The sequence below is a fragment of the Haliotis rufescens genome, unplaced genomic scaffold (genome assembly GCF_023055435.1).
Source record: "Haliotis rufescens isolate VD_foot unplaced genomic scaffold, xgHalRufe1.0.p SCAF_17, whole genome shotgun sequence".
In the NCBI taxonomy this organism is placed as follows: domain Eukaryota; kingdom Metazoa; phylum Mollusca; class Gastropoda; order Lepetellida; family Haliotidae; genus Haliotis; species Haliotis rufescens.
This window is the reverse complement of record NW_025963857.1, coordinates 32,131,200-32,155,516: the sequence shown is the minus strand read 5'-3', so window position 1 is coordinate 32,155,516 and position 24,317 is coordinate 32,131,200. Positions and strand designations below refer to the sequence as shown.

Here is a 24,317-nt window from a genome sequence, read left to right as displayed (position 1 = left end):
TTGCGCATGCGCAGTAGATAAAATATTGCTTTGCCTTTCCTGGTTACTGTTTTAGCTTTGTAACTATCAAACATACTGATCCACATACTGGTTAAATGTGTTGAAAATAAAACAGGTTTTATGAAGAAAATACTGATCCACATACTAGTTAAATGTGTCAGAGTCATTTCTATGAAAACTGGCCCTCGCATCAACAAAATCCTGTGTATTTAAGTGAAGACTGTTTGCACTTGCATCGGTATTTACAACCCATTCTGCAGTCACAAGAGACCAACATATGACACGATTTTAATGCGTGGTGTAGTGTCGTCCAGCGGGGAACACACTGACCACTTTTCTCCTGTATCCAGCCCCAGCCAGTTGGAGATGGGGGTACAGGTTGTGGATGAAGTGACTGATCCCTTATATGACCTGCCTGGTAAGCTGCCCTTTTGACATGCTGTACAAGAGTTGCATGCGTTGGATGGCATGAATTGAGTTCATCACTATGATGAAGCTTCTCAATGATGTTCATAACATCATCTGTGTTGCTGCCAGGTGCACAAATTTCACATTTATACTTGCAGAAATGGTAATCGGGAAAATGTGCATTTTCAGTATGACATCCTGTGAGAATATTTCAGTCAAGTGAACTAAAAATTAAAGTGATACAAGTATATACGTTATCTCAGTCATGCAAGTCTGAATAGTAGAATTCAACTTTTGGAGTAACCATTTACAAATGGATCTGCATCTTAAAAGAGGGAGTCGGTCAGGTAGTCCAGTGGTAAAAAAAAGTTCGCTTGACACGCCGAAGACCCGGGTTCCGTTCCAGACATAGGTACAGTGTGTGAAGCCCATTTCTGGTGCCACCGCCGTGATATTGTTGGAATATTGCTGAAAGCGGCGTAAAACCTTTTTCACTCCCTTAAAAGAGGACTATACTTTCACGCTAAAAATGGCATCCAGACATACCTAAGCCATCGAGCGTACCATGGATATTCTTGACTCGTAATAAACAACATGCATCTTCGGATATCCGAAAGTTATACATTTCAAATTTCTATAATACGAAGCCCATATCTTTGAGGATCATCTCGTGATCCTACTCCTACTGTTTGAAACACTTTGAGAAGTATAGGGAATCAGACTGGCATGACCCTGTTGAGTGAGTGAGTTAAAATTTTACGTCACATCGGCATTATTTCAGCCCTGTTGAGGGAGACATTTGCTTGCGTCTTAAATATATTCATGGCTGGCAACAGTGTTAAATGTTGAGCGTGTCTTGCCAGGTGTCCTGGTGATGACATGGACCTTAGTATATAAACAACAGCTTTTGAAAGGTATAGTTTATGAAAAAGGTATAATTTGTGAAATTTCCCAAACATATACATAAGAATTATCACGGGTAAGTTGCAGGTTCCACTGTATGTAATAAACGTCTTAGCAACAACAATATGAACAAATATGAACCGCAAAAAAATCCGACACAATTCCAGCAGCTAGTACTTTTTGCCAATAATTTTGTTTTTCATCTGAAACAATACTATCAAGAACACTATATGGATCTTCAAAACAATTAAAAGGTGAACGGTCGAAGTCAATGGCTGCACCGTCACAAAAATGATCGAGAAGCTCTTTACAATCAAATGTAAGTCAGTACTTCGATGTCGATCATCGGTTGAAAAGAAATAGGATGTTTTCTTTAATAGTGTATCTTGATGTCGTCTCCACTCCATAGAGTAGCTTGAATTCTTCCCACTTCCTGTTTGGCGTTGTGGCTTTTTTCACACGCTGAAATGCAAATACACCACAATGAAAATGCACTTCAAAATGGTCGTTTGCCCCTTGTATATCAAATTGCCAGATCAATAACTATAAACTTCAAAGTGCATATAATGTTATTACAGCATTGACGTGAAGCGGCCTCACTTCAACAAACAAGGGATCGTTCTGTATCAACCGATCGATTGTGATTATACTGCTGACCGTGATTATAACTGACTTAAAGTCGTAAACGTTGTTGATTTGAGAAACTAGAATTTAAAGACATTTATTTGCCATCCGTTCCGTCACTTTCCTGGTTAGAATGAACACCAAACAACCTATGTTCGCAAAAGACGACTTCATGGATCGTGCTGTCAGTATCGGTGTTGATCGTTGCTCATAATATAAATCCCTGGTTTGTCTTAGTCGACCATTTACAGGCATATAGTTGGAATGCGTGCAGTTATGAACGAGGAACAAAACAAGCTTGTTGTTTTCGTTTTACCCAGTTGTTATAACATATGAAACACAAGGTAAATGTTGATGCTCGGAAAGGCATTTTGCCTTGCAATGTTTCAGACTGCAATAAATGACTGGATTCAAATAACTTTATTCGTAAGTGTAATGAAGTAGGGAAATATACAAAGTACAAACCTGAGCAAAGGACCCCCTTTCTTTCAGGATCTGTATCACCATCGTTATTGGAATAGGTACAACTGGTGCAATGGCGACACACCAACCAATAGTAACAGCGACGGGCGTGTACTCATAACTCCCGTAAGATGGTGGTTCGTAAGAAGTGACAGTTAGAAACATGGCCACCTACAAAAACAACATATATATATATATATGTTTCATAAGACATGCAGGCGTCATATGTATTCTAAATTCAAACTGTCTTAATTTGAATGTTAACTTGTTGAATATTGACTTTTTTCGCCAACACTCGGAGAATGTCATTTAATATGCTTTGAAATTATATGCGTACTTACTAGTTACATGCTTAGCTTATACTTTAAATGATATTTTTTTCAGATAACATCACATGTCTGGTAGCAAGAATATCTGTCTTTAGTTAACAAGTGTCTCTAAATACTTCAATTAAAATAAAACATCACTTTATTTGTTCCAGAAGCACAAGCCATAACATGCATTGGAGTTTGTATTGGGATTGGTGTAGTAATCATACTCAACCGTTAGAATAACAGGAACAAAGATGAAGCACAGCAGTTTAAAGACAATTGGCAGCTGTTTTCCAATCATAGCCTCCACATCAACAGCAAAACGCTTCATACCTAGTAAACAGATTCACAAGAAATGAAATGCTTTATTTGATTCAGCAAATATTCGTGAATGATTCTAAACCGCGAAAGAAATATTTAAAATGTACCTTTTTCAGAAAGTCAAGCAATGTTCTTTCTGTGTTTATGTGGTTGTATATATTGTTCATTGCTGGCCCTCACTGATTTATTCTGATTGGTTAAGATTGTTTACCGACTCACGGGACCAAACGCATATCAAACAAACACTGATATAGCAGGAAATGCTTGTTATGACCAGATTTTGGTATATGTCCCGATAAGAACTAACTTTTGGCTAAATTTGCAAGGGTTTGAAAAATGAACATTTCCTTGGATGAGGAAAGATTTGTACATTTTCAAATGTTTGCATGCCTTAGAATGGTATGTATCATTCCGGATATCAAGTGTGTTCATAAACTAGTTTTTATATGCTTGTATTACCGGTACTAAAACAAGATGATCATAGATGTTTCTACTGTGTGAAAGACTGGGTTCACATTAGGTCACCAATGAAACCACGTCGATTCACTCGGTTACCATTGTGTTGCAAAACGAACACATTTCTTTAACGTTTTTGTTCTTGTTGTGTCTTTACCTATAACCAGCAAAATCTCTGCACTTGTAAAGAAAACAGATGTAATCAATCTTCTTTTCAAATGTAATAAAATTGTGATAAAAATTACATTTTGTATTTTGTCTTAACAAAATCAGTAAATGCGCTATCGTGTGATTTCTGATCCATCATTGATTGTCTGGCAGAACGAACGAACCCTTTTTGCAAACACCTGATGTCATTACCGGTTTTAAGTGATCCATTCATATAATTGGAATCGGTTTCGTCGGATATCAAGACAGGTTATTCTCTGGTGTTGACATTTAATGTTTAGATAACTGTTAGTGAGAGACCAGGGCACTAGCTAATGTTTTCGCAAAATTTACTCAAATGTTGTCATTTACATTGGGTATTGATAGTTTTGTTGGGTATTCAATATATTCTTATAGTGAATGGTTGGGTTGTACTAGCACCAGTGAAGGTGGCTATAGCAACTAGAATTTCAAGACATTTCAGAGTAACGATATATTGAACACACATGATGTGACAATAGTCATAGTTTTTGTCTTTGTTTTCCTCGTTCTGCATGGAAACGATTTTATTATATATACTACCGTTCCAAGAGTGTGTATATTTTAGGGTGACAACATGCGGAAAAGTACATGCCCCTGCTATTAATATTCTATCAACACATTACCCTTCAGATTTACATTAACTGTACAATGCGTCCTATCACATTCAAATCTAGTGTACTGGAACTCTTGAATTCTATAGTTCAAAATATATATATTAATGAGAGTGGTGATTTGGGGTGTCGCGAAGAAGCAACAGTGACTTAAGACATACGGAAAATGTGATGATCCACAATGTCAATGTCCAAAACACCTATCCAACAACAGTTTGTAAAGTCTCTGCTAAGTCATTTAACAATGCATGCCACAACGCGTCGCCGCATCGATGGCGTCAAGCTTCAGATAACGTTCACGGGAATCCGTTGCCATTCATAATGGGGTTCATGGCAAAACATGAATATTTATGTTGTTGCATATCGTGTGGCAGTTGTTGAATACATGGCTGCAGAAAAAGGTTGCCTCGAATGAAAATCATTCTTCTCAAATTCCAACACATTCCTCCAAAGACCATAACACCACCTCCTCCATTCGCTTGAACTTCATGGACACAGTTCAGCGCTATATGCGTTCCCTTTGATGTTTGTATACACTTGCCAACGGTGTACCCTCTTGGCCCATATCAATCTTTCACGTCGGCGTTTGTGCGTTGACGTCACTCCACGGTAGGTTGGACGTCCTCGGATGCCATGTTCCCCAATCATCTTGGCATTGTCTGTCGACTGACACGATTTCCAAGTGACGTCGATGCAGATGTCCTCGTGAGGAGGAAGCAGTTTAAAAGATGGATAACGCGCAAGAGGTTACACGCAAGTGGTCTTCCATGTACAGGCCTGTCACTCTGCCCTGCTCCATCAAAGATCATCAACCTGGTAATGGTAGCACGGCTACAACCGAACGTTCTTACAATGTGGCCATGCTAATTACCAAGAGGAAATACATGAAAACAGTGACCATACTTAGTATAATTTACAAAGCGCTGTAGTATATGTCATTTTGTTTTGCCACCTGTATGATATGTGCCCATTTGGTGGCCAAATAATACGTACATTTCAAACATTGGCCATAAGGACCTCGTTCCTAACATGCATTACTTTGGGAAATACAGTCTCTTTGTGTGGTGTATGAAAGTGAACATTTACCACAACAGCCACAGTACGTTGTAGCCTAATGATCCAATTATTTTACATTTGTATTTCAACTTACCGTAGCACCAACCGACAATAATGCATTCCAGAGTACCGATTACAAACAAAGCAACGGCAGCCACATACCAATCTAACAGCTGGTACATGTACATCCCAGCCTGAAACAAAAATGTATGCAAATGCTTATGGCAAAAGGATTGGTGGCGAATGTCTTCAGGGCATTTGTCATAATGGAATGGATATATAATAGCATGCGTAATCGATGATGGACAGTAGTCTCGCCTTTGATGAACGTCAATGACGTCAAGTAGCGTCACCAATATGTCACAAAGCTTTAGCCATGCAGAGAAACTGTTACGACATCAGTGCGACAAATTTGATAGATTTATCAATATTTACAGTGCCATAGTTCCTAATAAAGCCGTGGTTGTAATGTAATATTGAACGACATTGCAAGTCGACCTAAGTTATCTGAGCGGTCAAACGTACACTTGAAATGGCTGCCACGTTGTCTCGACTGTGTGTGTTAATCTAAAGGGAACAACTCTTGATATCATTTTTAATTTAGCAAATATTAGTGGCCGACTTAAACAATCCCGTGTTGTTCCATGTTCTCACAACTGAAACCGTACTTCCTTTCTTGTGAAATCGTTTATGGTTTAAACTGTATTTGTAAACTGTCAATATAAATGCAAGTACTGAATTACATTGTACTGTTGATGAGACTTCAAAGATATGAATTGCCCTTGATTCCCAATGTAGAAGGACCCGTGAAGATCCGGGGTAAAACATTATAGGTCTTCAGCAACCCATGCTTGTCGTTAGAAGCGACTGACTGGATCGGGTGGTCAGTCTCCCTGACTTGGTTGTTGCATGGCATCGTATCCCAATTGCGTGGATCAATGCTCATGGCGTCAATCACTGGATTGTCTGATCCAGACTCGATTATTTACAGACCGCCGTCATATAGCTGGAATATTTTTGAGTGCCGCGTTAAACAACTAACCACCCAACCCAATGTAGAAGCATACCAATTGGATATGTTGAGGTTGTTTATGCTAGTGTACAGGAATATGGTATTTAGTTCTTTACATATTCCTCCGCTTAAATTCGGCTACAACATGTACAGTTCTTATCATTGGGGGGATTCCGCGTTAGAAAAAGTCTCCGCGCAACCTATGCTTATCATAATTGGTGACCAAATAGGGTTGTCAGTCCGTCTCGATTATTTCCACATTTCCACTCCGCTTTCAACAAGAAACAAGCAAACATGAGATCACTCTCATTAATGGTGTAGATATTGACATAGAAATGCAAAAACGTCACCAGTGTACTGTTGAAATAGCCAGTGACAATATACACAAATGCAAAGGAAATTCCCATTTACTATTCCTAAGTGGCTGCTTAAATTAGGATTGGGTGGTCAGGCTCTGTGACACAACTCATTGAGTGTCCTCATCCCGACGGCGGTATATATTGCTATCAACCACTTGTATGACTGGTCCAGGCCGCCTTCATATCAATGAACTATTGTTGAATGTCGTGTAAAACAACAAACGAACCGCTTGTGTAACAAAACAACACAATACTCACACTAGTTGTGAAAAGGAGGCCAAGAAGGAAAACAACGCTCATCAAAACAGCAGCCATAATGGTCTGGAGGTGTTTGGTGTGAAAACGCCTTGGCAGAATATCTTCTATACACCCAAGAGCTGCTTCTATGTTGCCGAACTGTTCAAACAGAACTTAACTGAGTTGTTCATCATATGTTTATTCAACAGTGTAGTTATTATCGTGTCTCTGAATGGCATTTAGAAGTGATGTATACACATATGTTATGTCAACTTCTTTATTTTGAGGAACACAACGTATCGGTGTGTATTCGTATTCCATTATTCACCTGTTTTTCTGGATTCGCTTTTATTGTTTACTAGGTTTGTAAGCACCATACCCGTGCAGGTACATGTAGGTATCACATTCAAAAGATGCATATGAATTTGAAATCACCATTGAATCGACCCCCATCATCAGAACTACCAAGAAGAACAGCACGGACCACAGCTGGGAGAACGGTAGTAGGGACACTGCCTCTGGATACACAATAAACCCAATGCCCGGACCTGTGAAAGTGCAAATACACATTCATTAATCCTTTTGTAAGAGGAACAGTCATGCAGATACATATAAATTATTATAATGAATAAACACATAAACGGCAACGCAAATATGTTTATTTTCGCATAAATTATGTTTACCCTATTAATGTTTAGACAGTGATATGAGACCATGAAACATTTTTTACTAACCATTGAAAAATGGATACTATTAGTCATCATTTGCATATTCCAGAAATAACATATGCTAGAAACTACAATAAGTAAAGACAAACTGAAAGTACAACTTATGAGTCATAACTGTGTTTTCGGGATATGTTCATATTTGAATATTTGAACGTGCGTGAACATGTATTTCATCGTTTGAATGTCATGTGGATTGTCTGGTCCAGACTCGATTATTTACAGACCGCTGTCATAAAGCTGAAATATTGCTGAGTGCGGCGTTAAACAACAAACCAACCAACCAAACCAGTGATCATGGCATTGTACTATTGATTAAGATGACTTGCCTGAAGTAATGACCTCAGTTACAGGTTGTCCGAGATCATGAGCCAAGAAACCCACCGTTGCAAACACCACAAACCCAGCAAAAACACTTGTCAACTCGCCTAAAAGAGTGACTAGGATTGCATCTCTGCAAACGAGAAAGATCCAAGTGTAGATACAATCATCTGTCAGATTGGAAGGGATAAATTACACCCGAACATATATATATATATATATACCAATTGTTTCAATCGTGCCAGGAAACCATTGCACAGCAAATACAATACTGTAAAGAGGATGGTGTGAAACCCCTTGGATGAAATACATGTTATTTTTGATATAGTGGGGTCTTTTTTGTACGAATCGAAAGAAGATGATTGTCAAATAAGATACAACAACAAATAAAAATAAGGAAAAAGATCCCGTACGAAATAGGTCATACACGGATATATTTGGTTTAAGGTTGGGAAGAACAATATAATAAATTTAATTTGGATTTGATGCGTGATGTTCACCTGTCTGTTTACCATACAATACTTTGAACCTGTTGGTCAGAGAAACGTAAGGCTTTCACAATTGCTAAATGAACAGCGATTGGCCTACCTAGCAACGTTGTTGTGGGGAGAGTTGTGGCTTGACATGGCAATAATAGTTCCCCAAGCAGGACCCACTGAGAAGAACACCTGAAGAATTGCTTCTAGCCACACCTGAGAAAAATATAACTAGATAACATTTTTGATAATATCAGTATGTGATTGTTTTGTTGATATTAACATTGTTGTACTGGTGTCATATATTTTCAAATAATGACTGACAAATAGCACGATATTATTGTGTTTCAATATAACTGTCGAGAAGAAAATACTTTTTGAATGAAGATTAATAAAATAAAGAAAACGAGGGGCGAGGTTCCAGACATATATCTGTTTTTAAAACGTTTATTGTTCATGACGATTCAAATTACTTGTTGGCCTGTTTAGACAATAAGTTGTTTCTATGGTCTTAACAAGGAATTCACATGAGCTCAAACGATATTTTAATATATTTAAAAAAAAGTAATATTGACCTGTGAGTGTTGAAGACGGCTAAAATCAGGATTGACATAGTACATAATCCCGTTCATAGAACCCGGCATCATGCACGCCCTGACCAGCAGTACCGTCAACAGTATGTATGGCATCAACGCTGTCACATACACTACCTGTGGTAACATATGCATTCATATTAAGTTCACTTAATGACTTTGGTTTACCATTGCTTTAAACAGTATTCTACTCACATCACCTTCACTTTAGGAGGAAGTCACGGAATGATGCAGGTCTTTGACGTTTATCACTTCGGTGAAACAAACGATCACTGGTATGGTGCCGACATAAATAGATAATCAAGGCAAATCTGGGATTCCAACCCACGATCGTAGGTTTCTAGCACACGACTTACGGCGACATAGACGAATGGGACAACCGTGTCCTCCGTCATAGTATCGTGTAGTCTATGGGTGGCCATTCGGTCAAAAAATACAAAGTCGAAAAAAAAGGACAAAAGTACGCAATTAAGATCAAATTTTCACGTAAGTAAGAACTAAATGTTACTACTTAAGGTCAAAATACAAAACAAACAGACGAGGGTTAAACATAAAAAGTTGAAATAAATGTCAAAAGTACGCAATATTAATAGTCAAATGTTACGAAAAGACGTTTTAAGAAAAGAAAGAACAACGTCAGTGAGCACGAAAGGGCGTTGACAATAAAGAACGCCAGATGGCGCTGCAATTGGACATACTGAATTGTATATTAAATCCAGAGAAATAGTGGATATGAAGCAGCAACTATAGTTTATATAGTAGTGATTCCATTTAAACGCCACATGGATTTGAATTTCTAAATGATTTATTTTATGGGCTGATAATGCTAACGAATACCAGTGGGCACTAAAATGTTAATATTGTAACGAATGAACATTACTTTGCCAAGTGACTTGATTCCTTTTACGATGCTAAGAAAAAGGAGCAGGCATGTGAGACCCCAGCAGATGAAGAGATGGAGCTGGACAGTGCCGAGGTCATCTATCCCTGAAGAAATGCCCAGCACTTTGTACCTTAAACAGATAATCAAGCTCTGCCAGATGAGAAACGGTATTGGAATATTATATCATAACAAATGAAGTAATATATGTTAACTTACTGCCAGAATTCCTCTGTTGCCGTATGACCCGATACGCTGGCTAATTCAGTGGAAACGTTGGTCTCACTAGAAGCGTTCATCTGTACAAAATAGTTTGTCTTGTTGAATCTTGATTCATCTATAACTGTTGAATTATTGATGATACGTTTTGAATCACCAACAGCCACACATCGTTGTGTGTTCCATGAGTTGTCACATGTTGTCCAGGGCAGGACGGTGGAGAAGGAGCTGTATATGTAGTAGAGGGCCCAGGCAAACATCATACTGTAGTACGGCACAATGATGAAACTGATAATCAGGATACCAAAACCAATACCTGGAAGAAAAACGAAGTGAGGTGAATGGGGTTTAACGCCACGTTCCAGCTTATTCTACTTATAATAACGAGCATGCACGTGTGTGTGTGGTTGCTTGTTCTAGTCTGATCATATCAGGTTTTACAGTCCTTGCCCTCTGAGATACCATCCCACAATTCGTGCTTTATACCCTTATGCCGACACGCCAGTCAGGGCAACAACTGTTACAGGTGCAATCTTTAAACGTCTTTTGGTATGACGCGGCCGGGGATCGAAACACAGACCTTCCACGCCCTTGACAGACCCTATATCCACTACGGGGATGTGGTCGGGGGGGAAATGACGTAACTACATCAAAATCTAAACGTTGGGTAAAACGTTCCTTTCAATATTGTTGCTCGCCTCAATAAATGCCAATTAATTCTTGTTATCAATCCTTGCACAAGTTAACTATATCTCAGACAAGGGTTGTCAATTAAATGGAAGGTAAATTACATTTATTCATCTACCGCGCATTGTATTCCTTACACCTTAGGGTCCGGCCACTTGATATTCAGGATTGTTGGGGGAGGAGGTGGGAGGGGGAATTTTGTATCTAGATTACATGTTTGTTCAGCTACAGCTACAAAAACGTATTTGTTTTATTTAATTCTATGTGGTGAGGTGAAATGGAGTTTAACGTCGCGTCCAAGATTATTGCATTTATATAGCCACGTGCATGTACGTATGTGTGTTTGTGTGGCTGCTTGTACTAGTCAGGACTGATGCCGATGTATAGTGCTAGCTACCTGAAATACCATGCCGCAGTTTAACATGAATACCCCACTCAGACACAGTATACTGACTCCGAGCCGACCAGTCCTTGTTCCAGCCCCTTAATGCCGACCGCAAGACAGGGTAACAATTTAATACTGTGAGCCTGAATTGCCACAATGTCAAGTTTGGGGCAGGATTTCTTTTTCAACAGTCTGAAGCATAATTATTTATTGTTTCTTCTCCCGAATACAAATGGTCGGTTAATCAAGAGATTAACAGATTGTGTTTATCAATGTAGAAATATGTAATCTCATTAACTTAAACTTTGAACAGTGAGTGAGTGAGTATGGTTTTACGCCGCTTTTAGCAATATTCCAGCAATATCACGGCGGGGGACACCAGAAATGAGCTTCACACATTGTACCCATGTCGGGAATCGAACCCGGGTCATCGGCGTGACGAGCGAACGCTTTAACCACTAGGCTACCCGACCGCCCCTAAACTTTGAACAGAAAGTTCAGTTAAATGCTAAAATATCTTGGAAAACTTGTCCCCATTGCACACTATGCACTAAGTAAAATAACATCGATCAACGGCCAGAACTCTGTATACAAATAATTCGAACTCAGTCTTGACAAGTATCTCTTAGAAAAGTTTGCAAAGTTTCATTAGAGTAACATCAGTAGTTTCTCTGAAAACGTGTCCCCATTGCATACACTATGCACTTAGAAGAAGAGCCCGGAGCAAGGGCCATAACTCTCTCAGGACAAAAATGAGGGGACAAATTTTCGAACAACTATCTCTTAAATACATGTTAACTTGCAAAGTTTCATTCATGTAAGATAATTAGTTTCCCCATTTCACGCAGGATGCGTTAAGTTGTAAACCAGTGTTCATTATTACTTAAACTTCAGGGGTAGCCAACTGACTACATGTCAACCTGAATCCCTAGTCTTTCATGTATATTTCACAATGTAAAACAATAATTGACGGGACCAATTTTCGAACTCAGTCTCGACAAGTATCTCTTAGATAAACATGCAAACATTCATTTATGCAACTTCAGTAGTTCCTGGGAAAACTTGTCCCTACTTCACACAATATGCATTAAGATGAAAAACACAGATCAAGGGCCAGCACTCTGTAAAAAATGAATTTACGACACTAATCTTTAAACATTTGAGGTAATGATCAGTAAAATTTTATATCTGACTTACATATTCTTTTTAGAAAATATGTCTCCTTTGAGAAGCGGACTTCCAATACTACGTCCATATACTAGTCGCAATTTCGCTGGTTAAGACAAGATTTTCTATGGCGTTGGCGTTTTGTATTTGTGAAACCTGACGCCAGGTGTCAATGATAATGCTGCCAATATCTAAGGTTATTGCCAGGGTTCATTATTACTTAAACTTCAGGGGTAGATAACTGACTACATGTCAATCTGAATCCCTATACTTTCATGTATATTTCACAATGAATCGTATCATTGCAACATTGTGTGCTTTATGTATATTGTCATATATGTATGTCTTCCTGGAAGACGTTGCATTTTCTCACGTACCTTTCATCAGAGGACACAGCCCCCACACTCCGATAGGACCTTTACGGGAAAACTGACCAAGGGCAGCCTCCAAGAAGAAGAGAGGTATAGCAACTATAACCGTGAAGATCATGTGGGGAATCAGAAACGCACCTGAAATAACGTCAATGGGAGAAATAACCTGTCAGTAATAGCCCCAAACCTTTTCCATTGCCGGACATTGCCAAAAAGTATCAACTTGAATCATTATGCAGAGGAAAGGCAAGTTCATTTTAGACAAGCCACGAAATAAATCCAAATGAGTAATGCCAGCTAATCTTCTTCGTGTACAATTATGTACAATCACTTCTAGATCTCCAAATGCCCCCTGCACACAGCACATATCATCAATACACTTTTCCCGTAAGAGGCGACTTACCGGATCGGGTGGACAGGCTCGCTAACTTGTTTGGGATCGATGTGCATGACGTCAATCACTGGATTGTCTGGTCAAGACTCGATTGTTTTACGTACCGCCGTCACATGGCTTTGAATATTAATGAGTGCGGCGTTAAACAAGAAGCAAACAAACAAAATACACTTTTGCTGTATGTATGTATTCACAATGTAATAGGAAGTGAAGTGAGTATGGTTTTACGCCGCTTTTAGCAATATTCCAGCAATATCACGGCGGGGGACACCAGAAATGGGCTTCACACATTGTACCCATGTCGAGAATCGAACCCGGGTCTTCGGCGTGACGAGCGAACGCTTTAACCACTAGGCTTCCCCGACCGCCCCAATGTAATAGGAGGTTAAATATAAAGCACAATAGACATTCTGTCACGATGTCAAATTAATTGATGCAGTGCATACATTAAGACTATCATATTATTGCTACTGCCAGACGGTATAAGTTAAAAGTTGAGACGGGCTACAGAGCGTGCTGCTCTATTTCTTTTATTGTTTTTTTTTAGTTTAACACAACATACAACATACATGACGAACATGTATGAAGAACAGTGAATATATTTATTGTTGTAGAAAGTTAATACTTTCATTTACCATGGTGAATCCAGTTTATACATATTGCACGTGCAAATATCACTTCGCGCGCACCAGTGTATTGTTTACGTCATATGGAAGGCATTCAAATCTCTTTGCGACGTAATGTCGGACTGCCGTCACTCTAATTACGACGCCATAACTGTAGATTAGTGAGGTCATTCGACAATAGTAGTTTTCTAAGGCGGACGTGATCAATGCATTTTCTGAAGAGGAGCTTAAAAGGAATAAGAAGTAATGGTAATAAAAAAAACATTACACATCCATGTGTCGTAATCCCAATTGCGTGGATCGATGCTCGTGATGGCTACCACTGGATTGCCTGGTCCAGACTCGATTATTAACAGACCGCCGTCATAAAGCTGGAATATTGCTGAGTGTGGGGTTAAACAATAAACAAATGAACAAACAAACAAACATAGTTCATAGAGATTATTATTCGAGCTTGTGTGTCACTGATTTTACGAAATGAGTGTCTCATCATGAATTCTTCGATGACATGCATCAACCAAGCCAGCAGGCCTGACCACCCAAGTCTCTGTGTACAATATATATTTACTTATAAACTGAACATGCCTTTTCCTTATTTAGTTATACTTCTAGAATCTCTGTATTCATTAAACATGTAATTTACAGTGGTATTCAATTTACAGGATACAACGTATTTGGCGAAGTTCATGTTCGGTGTACAATGAACAGTTAATGTCAAGGCTAAGAAGGAAGTCGTAACGTTTAATGACTGTGTGGTTCTTGTGTCTGTGGATACAACTATATTTGAAACTAATGACCGCCATTGCTGACAGCTGTCTGATACTGAAGCACAATGTAAATACTCACCCCCTCCATTCCGTTGACATACATAGGGAAATCTCCACAAATTGCCAAGTCCTACAGTATATCCAAGCAGAGCAATGACACACTGGAACTTGTTGGACCATTGGGCTTTCTTGGCAACATTTCCTTCAAAGTCCACATCAAATTCGTCTCTTTTAAAACCATTTTCTGTCTGCTCCTCGGTTGTCATTTTTCTGTGTCTGGGAATGCTTCTTTGGTGTGTCCTTCCTGTTTAACTGCTTCTGATGTACTCTGTGTGCGCTGTTAAGTTGGAAAACGAGAATGTTTAATAGCAGCGCATATGATTGCATTGTGATAGTACTTTAACATTCACACGCAGTTTTTTATACCTCAAATGGACATACCGGCAGCGGCATACTCTGGTCAGATTTGCGAACAGCTGTCAGATTTGCGAACAGCTGGCATGTTGACAATTTCGTGATGGCGATTGATAATCCTATATAATGATTTGTAGCATTAGCAAGCCTATACTTTAGACACAGTTGAACTTCCGCATTAGTATATGTTCACTTAAATGAACCAAAATATGCTTTCGATGACAGTGACGTTAGTATCCCTATCTTTCACAGAAGTGGTAGCGCCAGTCATATGGTTAGGCCAAGCCACTGAGAGACCACGGTTTTCCTACATCTGGGTTACAGTATTGGTTTAAGGTTTGGTATATTATGCCAATGATAAGACGGATGCACTGGGTCTCCTATTCACGATGTCCCGCCACGTGATAGGATGAATTTTTTCATGGAGCAATGTAACATCACGCGGACCTACATGCGGCTGCATGTATTAAACAGAGTCAATATAAACTTATACAGACTGAATGTGATATCACCTGTAACTGAATATTTATATTTTATTATACAATCTGCAGACAGATGTTGCGTTATCGCTTGTCTTTTTGAGTCATTATTAAATTAAAACATCATATAGTTTACCAGTTAGACTTAAAGTTTTGACTCTTGAACTTCAGTTTTCACTTTCCCCGATACGAGAACAAGTTCCAGTGGAAGGGAACCCGGCCCGTCGGACTTCGACAGCGTGACATTGGTCTCGGAGCGTGTGGCAGTTATTCCGCCTTGTGGTGTGTTCGTTTGGGTGTATGTTGTTTAACGCCACACTTAGCAATATTCCAGCTATATGAATGCGGTCTTTAAATAACCGAGACTGAACCAGACAACGTGCGGTAAGTATGTAGACTCTCAATTAAATGTTGAAGTAGGTTCAAATAATTCTTCTTTTCAAACCTTTTCAATTAATATAACATTGATTACATTTTGATAAATGTCTAAGATTCCATTGATACATAATGAACCATCGGTTCACATGAACTGGGTATGCCATTCTTGATATACACAAGTACTGAATCATGTCATATGATATAAAGAAGCAGATAAAGCAGTTAAATGGTACAGTTACAAAACAAATGTTATTTGATAATCAATGTACAAACACAAAACAGGATGCGATTTTGTACTGTCAGTCAAAACATATTACCTTATTACTATGTGTATGTACGCAACCAGAAAATGCCTTGTTCTCGACATTGTGGTTCATACAATGTATGGAATCGAAGTTATTTACTGATAAAGTGGAATACATTATAACATGTGTACATATTAAAGATGTTTTTGATGAACGTGCTGGGTCTACCATATGTTTATTATTCTCTTTGTATGTTGCATCATTCAAAATCAGGGTTTGAAACCTGACTGAAGAGAGGGATAGTGAGCTTTTCATTTTTCAAACAAAGGGTGTGAAAGCTGCAATACCAGAGGCCATTGGATTTTCAAGCTTTGTATGGACTATACAGCATGTTTCCTGTGGCTATCAATGCTACCTGCATGGTGCTGTTTCTCTGTTAATTACATGTCTTATCTCATGCGTGGAATTATCAGCAGGATTAGTTTTGAGTGACAGAATTTGATGTATAGGTTTTTGGTTTAAACATACAGTCAACTACGGTTATAACGAACTCGCTTATAACGAACTGACGGATATAACGAACTTACTTTTTGGTCCCGACTATTTGCTGTAGTTATGCTGTATATATGCTTATAACGAACTACGGTTATAACGAACTAAAATTAGAAGTCCCTTTGAGTTCGTTATAACCAAAGTTTACTGTATTTATTTTCACAAAAGTGTGAAAATGGATTGGTAAACAAGCGAAGAGCTTATGTTAATACCGCTCCATTACACATAGGACATATTACAATGAATACATAAATGAAGGTTAGATGTAACAAATAAATTGTACATGCCAAGCTAGATGTGTGTATATAATAAATCTATTTGCAGTTTATTTTAAACAATCATTTAACTAAAAATCTGCCAGTTTTTAAATATAAAAAGTTGAATAGAATCTAATATTAGCATTTGCGCTTCCTTACTCAAATCCGAATTTCCGCATAGCTCTGTTTGTACAGAATAACCATGTTGATAAAAATACATTTCATTTCGAAGAGCATAGTAATTTTTTTCACACAAAAAAAGAAGTGTAAAGCATCTTCGGTATGATATCCACAGGAACAAGTTTTTGTATCAAAGATATGTCTATTATACTGATCTGCCTTAAGATCGCTGCAGCCAAGCCTGAGGCGACTGTGAATGATTTGGCATAATCTGCTTCCATAATTTAAATCCCAGTGTATACTATTATCTCCCTTTACGTAAAGCAAATTCTTAGATTGTGTAATGGTCTCTGTCCCCGTTAGGTTTTCTGGTAACATATTCCAAAGTTGTGTTGTAGCTAGTATAAATGAATCTGCATAAGCTTTTGTTTTACACTTCACTGTTTGAAGATTAGTTTTATCTTTTAAGTCATAATTTGTTTTCCGAAACTGTATTAGGAATAAGCCTACAAAGATATTCCGGGGATAAATGGTTATTCATTTTGTACAACATTACCAGTTTTGAATTTTATCTTCTGTGATGACCTACAATTTGTTTCATTGTAAATCTTCTGATGACTCATATCCCGAACAGCGCCACAAATGGTTCTAAGAGCATCTTAGTGTAATTTTTCCAATAAGGTTAGCTTGTTCATTAGTACAGTTGTCTTAAATATGACAACAATAATCAGAAATTAGTAAAATAAATGATTTGTACACAGTTTCTAAGGTAGTTCGGGATAGACGATATTTATAACTCCTTACACAGTTAACCAGAGGACAACATTTCCTTACAATATCATCAATGTGCATTTTCCATGTACAATTACTTTGTAAAGTCATACCAAGGTGCTTATCACTTTGTACATCTTTGATTTCTGGACCATTCATATATAAGTTAGGTTTGCGACTAGGGTTTTCTTTACGGGTAAATTGAATAGATTCAGTTTTTTCGGGACTAAATGTAACTTGCCATCTGGCAGCCCATTCTGAAATTCACGAACCGCTATATCAGGATCTTCTATGATCATATACAAAGATGTGCCATCAGCAAAAAGTCTTATATTACTATGTATTCCTTCAACAATGTCATTGATATAGATAATAAACAATAATGGTCCTATAGGTTTTATGTTGTGTCAACAAATGCAATACCAGTGTGGAATTGAAGAAAAATGATTAGTTCCATATCATTTTGTTCCAGCAGTTGATTTCAAATGAAACACAAAGTAATACAAATTATATACACACCTGGAAAATTACCATTACTCCATTTTCAGATCTTCCATGTAACGGTCATGTATGTTTAAAAAAAATTCAAAAACGTTTGAACAAGAATAGAGTTCGGAAGACCTGTGTATTAAGTGAATGTAAAATTACTGAAGAACAATATAAACTAAGTACAAAGTTTGTTTACTGTGATCAGTTGTAATGGGATGTAAGACACATATATTACAAGGGTGCAAATTGTATGAAAACTGCTTTTATATTAATAAATCATTGACAATGTTATTGTCCACAGCAGTATTCCAGCTGAACGAATGTGGGAATACACTCGAATATATAGCTTTATTTAATTTTTTATTACAGGAATCTTCAATCTCATTAAAATTAGATCTTAGTTCTTGCTGCAGCTAAACAGAGATCTGAGGACATCTCATTAGGGGTCACGTCAGAACGACCTTTCATCCGAGCAATCAGATCGTCGCTTACCAGATCATGAAAGTGACAGTCGGAATGTGATTTCTAATCATGAAAACTCGAAAACTTTAACATGGGGTATACATGGTAAATTATAGTTACGGGCTTAACGACTAAATACATATAAGCTGGATCATCTATTAGCCATTCCAGAATGTTCTTTTGTTCAGGTTTCAAATTTTTAATCGAGAATTTGTCAAAATATGCTTCGAAACGTAGTTGCCAATTTGAAATTAGTGCCGGAAGGCACGAGAAAGCTGCCTTCTGGTTGGCTAACGTCGACGTCAGTCATTGCATTGGTCGGTCAAAGGTCGGTCTGACATGCCCCGTAATGGGATGTCCTCAGATATTTGTTTAGCGGTAGCGAGAACTAAGATCTGAAATTAATGAGATTGCAGGAATCTTTTTCGTGTTCGCCATTCCTGATTGGCCATATTCATCTCTACGAATTTCCTTCAATTGATATTGTAAAATTGTCAAATGAAACTGGATCTTGCATCCACTAAAGCTGAACGAAATCTGTCCTGTCGATCAAAGATGTATTGTTTCGTTTGGAGGTTGGAGTGTAAAACAATTGCAAACTAAAACGTTTAAAAGTATGTTCGACTTTTGTAATAACGTCTCCAGTTTTTAACCGAGAATTAAAATAAAATGATTAAATGTCTAACTTTATTTACTTGTCAGTTCAAATCATACTTCATTTGAAAGATGAAAGTAATCTGCACCACTAAACATCGCGTAATAATAACAAATATTACTATCCAATGTTTAGCCCTCCACCTGGCATGGTAAAAATGCATGTTCTACATTTACTTTGAAACCATAAGACTTATGAACTTGAACGATTGTGAAGTGACTGAGTGAAGGATTTTTTTAACACCACAGTCAGCAATGGTCCACATTTATCACGACGGACAAATAATCGAGTCTGGACAAGGCAAACCTGTTGTTGAAACTACACTGCCGAGGTACAATAACACGCAATCGACACCGCTCTTGCCCAACCTCTCCCCATGAATTTTAGTCGCTGAAACTGATGGTGCATGTGGTATGCACCACGCGAGCGGTAGGCGAAACGTGCAGTTAAAGTAGCCAGTGCAGTGTTCACTTCCTTCGGTTACGTTTCCGCTGCATATCTTTTCCAAGTAAAAATGAAAGCTATATTGTCATGTCCGGAAATATAAATTACGTGAAGCATTAAGCACTCTTATAGCCTCCTGAAGCGAGTTGGAGGGATCCCAGGTTGCCTGGATAACTTTTTGTGTTAGACTTCCACACTTTCAATGTTCAGACGTGGCTGTCTGAGCTGTCACAAGAGAATGTGAAAAAATAGAGCTAAAACCTCCAAAAACTGAGAGGGGAGCATAAATAATTCAACAGTTATGACAATATTGATATAAATATTGGATGAAAGGTGGATTATCACTTGGATGGCATACTGTATTTGGATAAGAAACTGGATTGTGTTTGTCATTGTGACATTCGGATGGGAGGCCATATTGAATACGTCAGGTGAGTACTATTTGAACGTATACACTGATCATCATTCTAATGGTTTTATCAACTAAATATCATATCTACGCCACTACATTACTGTGAAAACGTGTGAATAATAACATCGATGTCAGATTCCCCATACCCAACAAAACGTCGAAGTAGTTCGCCCGACTCGCCCCAAATTGAAGTGACAGATTCATTCTGTAAACGTGCTAAATCACTGTCTGAAAGTTCTGTTTTTCTTGAAAACATTTGTGGCAGTTCTGTTTTCCTGTATAACGCTCCCGGCCTGGACATTCCAGTGATGTCAGGTGATCTCACACCTCGCATTATTGAAGCTTTCAGCTCACCTGAACTATTATCAAAGCTGGGTCAAGCTTTAGTCACCATACTGCTACCGGAGATTAACGCAAGTCTTGATGACAAATTTCAATCAATGTGTGAGAAATACGTTCAGAGTGAAAGCAAAGTTAAAGATCTCGGAGAAAAAGTTACTGATCTGACCCAGAGGATGGCATCGAAAGACGCTCAAATTGATGAACTGTACCAATATGGTCGACGTAACAACATCAGAGTGTCCGGCATACCACAGAAGCATGGTGAAAATACAGACACTAAGGGAAACACAGGACCACCGGAATATACACCGATGCCGACGACGACGATAATGATGATGCTATGATGTGATTTCCTGTTGTCAATCAAACTCGTTCCATTTTCAAGTATAAATATTTCGTTTATCAAAATCACTGAAAATGGCTAATGTACATGTAGTCTTCGTAAACAATGATTATTTTAGCCATTGGAAGTAAATGCCTGAACTCATGATACAGGGATTCTGACATATGTATGTGCGTAGCAGGAAGTCAGGGTGTGTAACTACTCATCGGAACTGACTTAGTTGAGTGCCTTTTTTTTTCTTCTTTTTTTTACAACATGCGTTTCACGATTTTACTTACACATAGGCCAGCGGCTAATATTGTGTGACATAGTATGACATGTGTGGCATTGTGTGACATGGAATAACAAATGTGACACTGAGTGACAATCAGTATGTGACGGGATGACCTCATACAACAAACTGTTGACCTAGAATATCAACGTTTATATATTACAATTTATATTGTGAGTCTACCATTGTACTCGAACGTGTAATATATTACCTATAAAATCAACGTTTATGTATTACAATGTATATTGTGAGTCCACCATTATACTCGAACGTGTGATATGGTGACATGGTGACATATAAAATCAACGTTTGTATATTACAATGTATATTGTGAGTCTACCATCAAATTCGAACGTGTGATATGTTACCTATAAAGTCAACGTTTGTTTATTACAATGTATATTGTGAGATTACCATTATACTCGAACGTGTGATATTGTGACCTTTAAAATCAACCTTGATATGTTACAATGTATATAGTGAGTTTACAATCATACTCGTATAGCATAATCTCTAGTATTCTGGTTTTGTTAGCAGATTAACTCTTAACTTACCTGGATATGGTCCGCATGAACATTTGCTCGATTATGTCCTTAATCTTTAATTTGGTGCATATTCCTTGATATTTGGAGGATATCCCAACCTGTTAGAAGTCTAATTTTGATCGTTGTGGCTTGTTCATTTCATATGCATATGCACGTGCCGAGTGCTTACAAATTAGCCAGGTGTGCGACACACAGTAGTCAGTCGATGTTCACGTGCCGTGCAATTAACCCAGGTATGCCAGAACCTAGACTTGCCCCAGGCGTGAGCTCAGTTTATTCATATTATTATTGTTATTTATCCATCTATTTTTGTTTTATATTAAATTTATCTACAACTTCCGTTCACACAATCTGTTATGAAAACATAGTTTATATTATTTCCCCCTCTCAGTTAGTTTCTCATTACTCTACACCAAACTATGGTGTCTTTGATTTTATCCTTTCTTCTTATTGTTACCCAATTAATCTGCTTTTTTATTATTATTCTACAACCGACAATTTCGGTTTATGTATATAGATTTTGTTTATGTTTCGAAAGTTCATTTTGTGTTGGTCATGTTTTGTCTGTGAGTGTTGTGACATTCTTTCTCTCTGTAGTTTTCATTCAGCTTTCTGTTGTCAGCTTTTGGTTATATATAGTGCACTTCAGCATTGCAAATTTAAACTTCGCGCGTCACCTCCTCGCCTGCCTCTATAGAAAACAAATATATTCTGTTAAAAAAAGATGCCGGTAGATATAGCGCATTATAGACAGGCGGTGGGATTATTTGCTTCTAGACTTTATAGCAAGGCATCTTGCAAATTTACAAAGTACTTGCTGTTTCTCTCTTGTATCTATAAGCTAAGAACGTCTACTATAGTAGTGATACTTCTCTTATGTTGCGGTGATGTTCACCCAAACCCTGGGCCAGTAAAATATGGTAATTTAAAGATTGTTCATCTAAATGTAAGAAGTTTAAAGGACAAGGTAGATTTACTCTGCACTGAATTTCATTCATACGATATTATTTGCTTGACCGAAACTTGGCTGCATGACGGCATACCTACTTTTGATATTTCAATTCCAGGTTTTTATTTGCCAATTAGAAAAGATCAAGATGTTCTCCTATCTGTTAATGAAACTAAAGCAACAGGGCCCGACGGTATCGGCATTAGATTATTGAAATTAAGTGCTTCAGCGACATCATATCCACTGGCTAAATTGTTTAATGTATCCCTGGATAAGTCTACTTTTCCGGTAAGTTGGAAAGAAGCTTCTCCTATCTGTTAATGAAAGTAAAGCAACAGGGCCCGACGGTATCGGCATTAGATTATTGAAATTAAGTGCTTCAGCGATATCATATCCACTAGCTAAATTGTTTAATGTATCCCTGGATAAGTCTACCTTTCCGGTAAGTTGGAAAGAAGCTTCCGTTGTGCCTATTTATAAGAAAGGTAATATTAATGAATGTAGTAATTATAGACCTATAGCTCTCACGTGTTGTGTGGCTAAAATATTCGAAAAATGCTTTTTCAAATATGTTTTTAATTACTTAAGAGATAATATTTTGCTTACAAATCTTCAATCAGGTTTCATGCCAGGAGATTCTACCGCTAACCAGCTGACTTACTTATATGATTTTATTGCTAGAGAACTTGATAAAGGCAAAGAAATCAGAGCAGTCTTTTGCGACATTAGTAAGGCCTTTGATAAAGTCTGGCACAAAGGCATTATCCATAAACTCAAATCCTATGGTATTAAAGGGAAATTATTGAGATGATTTGAAAGCTACCTAAAACATAGATGCCAACGGGTTATTATCAATGGGTATAGTTCAGACTTACGACCAGTTACGGCCGGAGTTCCACAAGGGTCAGTTTTAGGACCGCTACTGTTTCTAATTTTCATAAACGACATTATAGACGATATTGATAGTAATATAAGATTGTTTGCCGATGACACATCCCTATATTTCGTGGTAAATGACCCGAATACAGCAGCACATTGTCTGAATAACGATCTAAGTAGAATATCCTCTTGGGCAGAAAACTGGCGGGTCGATTTCAACCCGAATAAAACAGTATCTATCCAATTTTCCCCGGAAGATTCTTCCATATGTAAAGCCAGTTTTGAAAATGAGTAACACTGCTGCAAACCACAAAGTGTAAATCAAATAATTATGCCAAATCATTTATTCCAGATATAGTTAATATTTGGAACTCACTACCTATTGAATACACCAATGCCAGTAGCTAAGGAAGTTTTAAAAGTTTTATAAAAAGCAATGATAGGAATGGTATATACTTTGATACAAATTATGGATCAAGATTCTGTCAGGTTATACACTCCCGTCTCAGGCTTGGCTGCAGTGATCTAAACGCCGACAAATTTGCCAGATTTATATCCGACAGCCCGAGATGTTGTTGTGGCTATCATACGGAAGATGCACTTCATTTCTTTATTACGTGTCCCTTAAACAGTACAGTAAGGCAAAACATGTATTATTTCGTAAAGGATAACGATTTAAATTCAATTCTAAATGGCAATTCAATGGTAACGACAGTAACAAATTTTGAAATTTTGAAATCGGTGCACAGT

At 37.9% G+C, this 24,317-nt stretch overlaps 1 protein-coding gene across 5 annotated transcripts in view; it reads right to left on the bottom strand.

Moving 5' to 3' along the window:
• Nucleotides 1-1,313: 1,313 nt before the first annotated feature.
• The window catches only part of LOC124142549 (sodium- and chloride-dependent glycine transporter 1-like), a 42,943-nt gene continuing 19,939 nt past the window's right edge, over nucleotides 1,314-24,317 (bottom strand). Inside the window, exons 1-14 of one of the 5 annotated variants that reach the window (XM_046511096.2) lie at nucleotides 21,749-22,111; nucleotides 14,640-14,897; nucleotides 12,780-12,911; nucleotides 10,164-10,479; nucleotides 9,945-10,077; nucleotides 9,047-9,181; nucleotides 8,584-8,687; nucleotides 8,004-8,128; nucleotides 7,385-7,497; nucleotides 6,971-7,108; nucleotides 5,436-5,535; nucleotides 2,941-3,041; nucleotides 2,401-2,568; nucleotides 1,314-1,773 (exon numbers count right to left, since the gene is read on the bottom strand). In XM_046511096.2, the coding sequence (XP_046367052.2) occupies nucleotides 1,654-1,773; nucleotides 2,401-2,568; nucleotides 2,941-3,041; nucleotides 5,436-5,535; nucleotides 6,971-7,108; nucleotides 7,385-7,497; nucleotides 8,004-8,128; nucleotides 8,584-8,687; nucleotides 9,047-9,181; nucleotides 9,945-10,077; nucleotides 10,164-10,479; nucleotides 12,780-12,911; nucleotides 14,640-14,826 (1,872 nt within the window). In that variant the 5' untranslated portion in view covers nucleotides 14,827-14,897; nucleotides 21,749-22,111 and the 3' untranslated portion in view covers nucleotides 1,314-1,653. Of the gene's footprint in view, nucleotides 1,774-2,400; nucleotides 2,569-2,940; nucleotides 3,042-5,435; nucleotides 5,536-6,970; nucleotides 7,109-7,384; nucleotides 7,498-8,003; nucleotides 8,129-8,583; nucleotides 8,688-9,046; nucleotides 9,182-9,944; nucleotides 10,078-10,163; nucleotides 10,480-12,779; nucleotides 12,912-13,176; nucleotides 13,285-14,639; nucleotides 14,898-14,986; nucleotides 15,299-21,748; nucleotides 22,112-24,317 lie in introns of those variants that run through there. The other 4 variants (XM_048397887.1, XM_046511098.2, XM_048397888.1 and 1 more) reach the window with 4 other exon arrangements.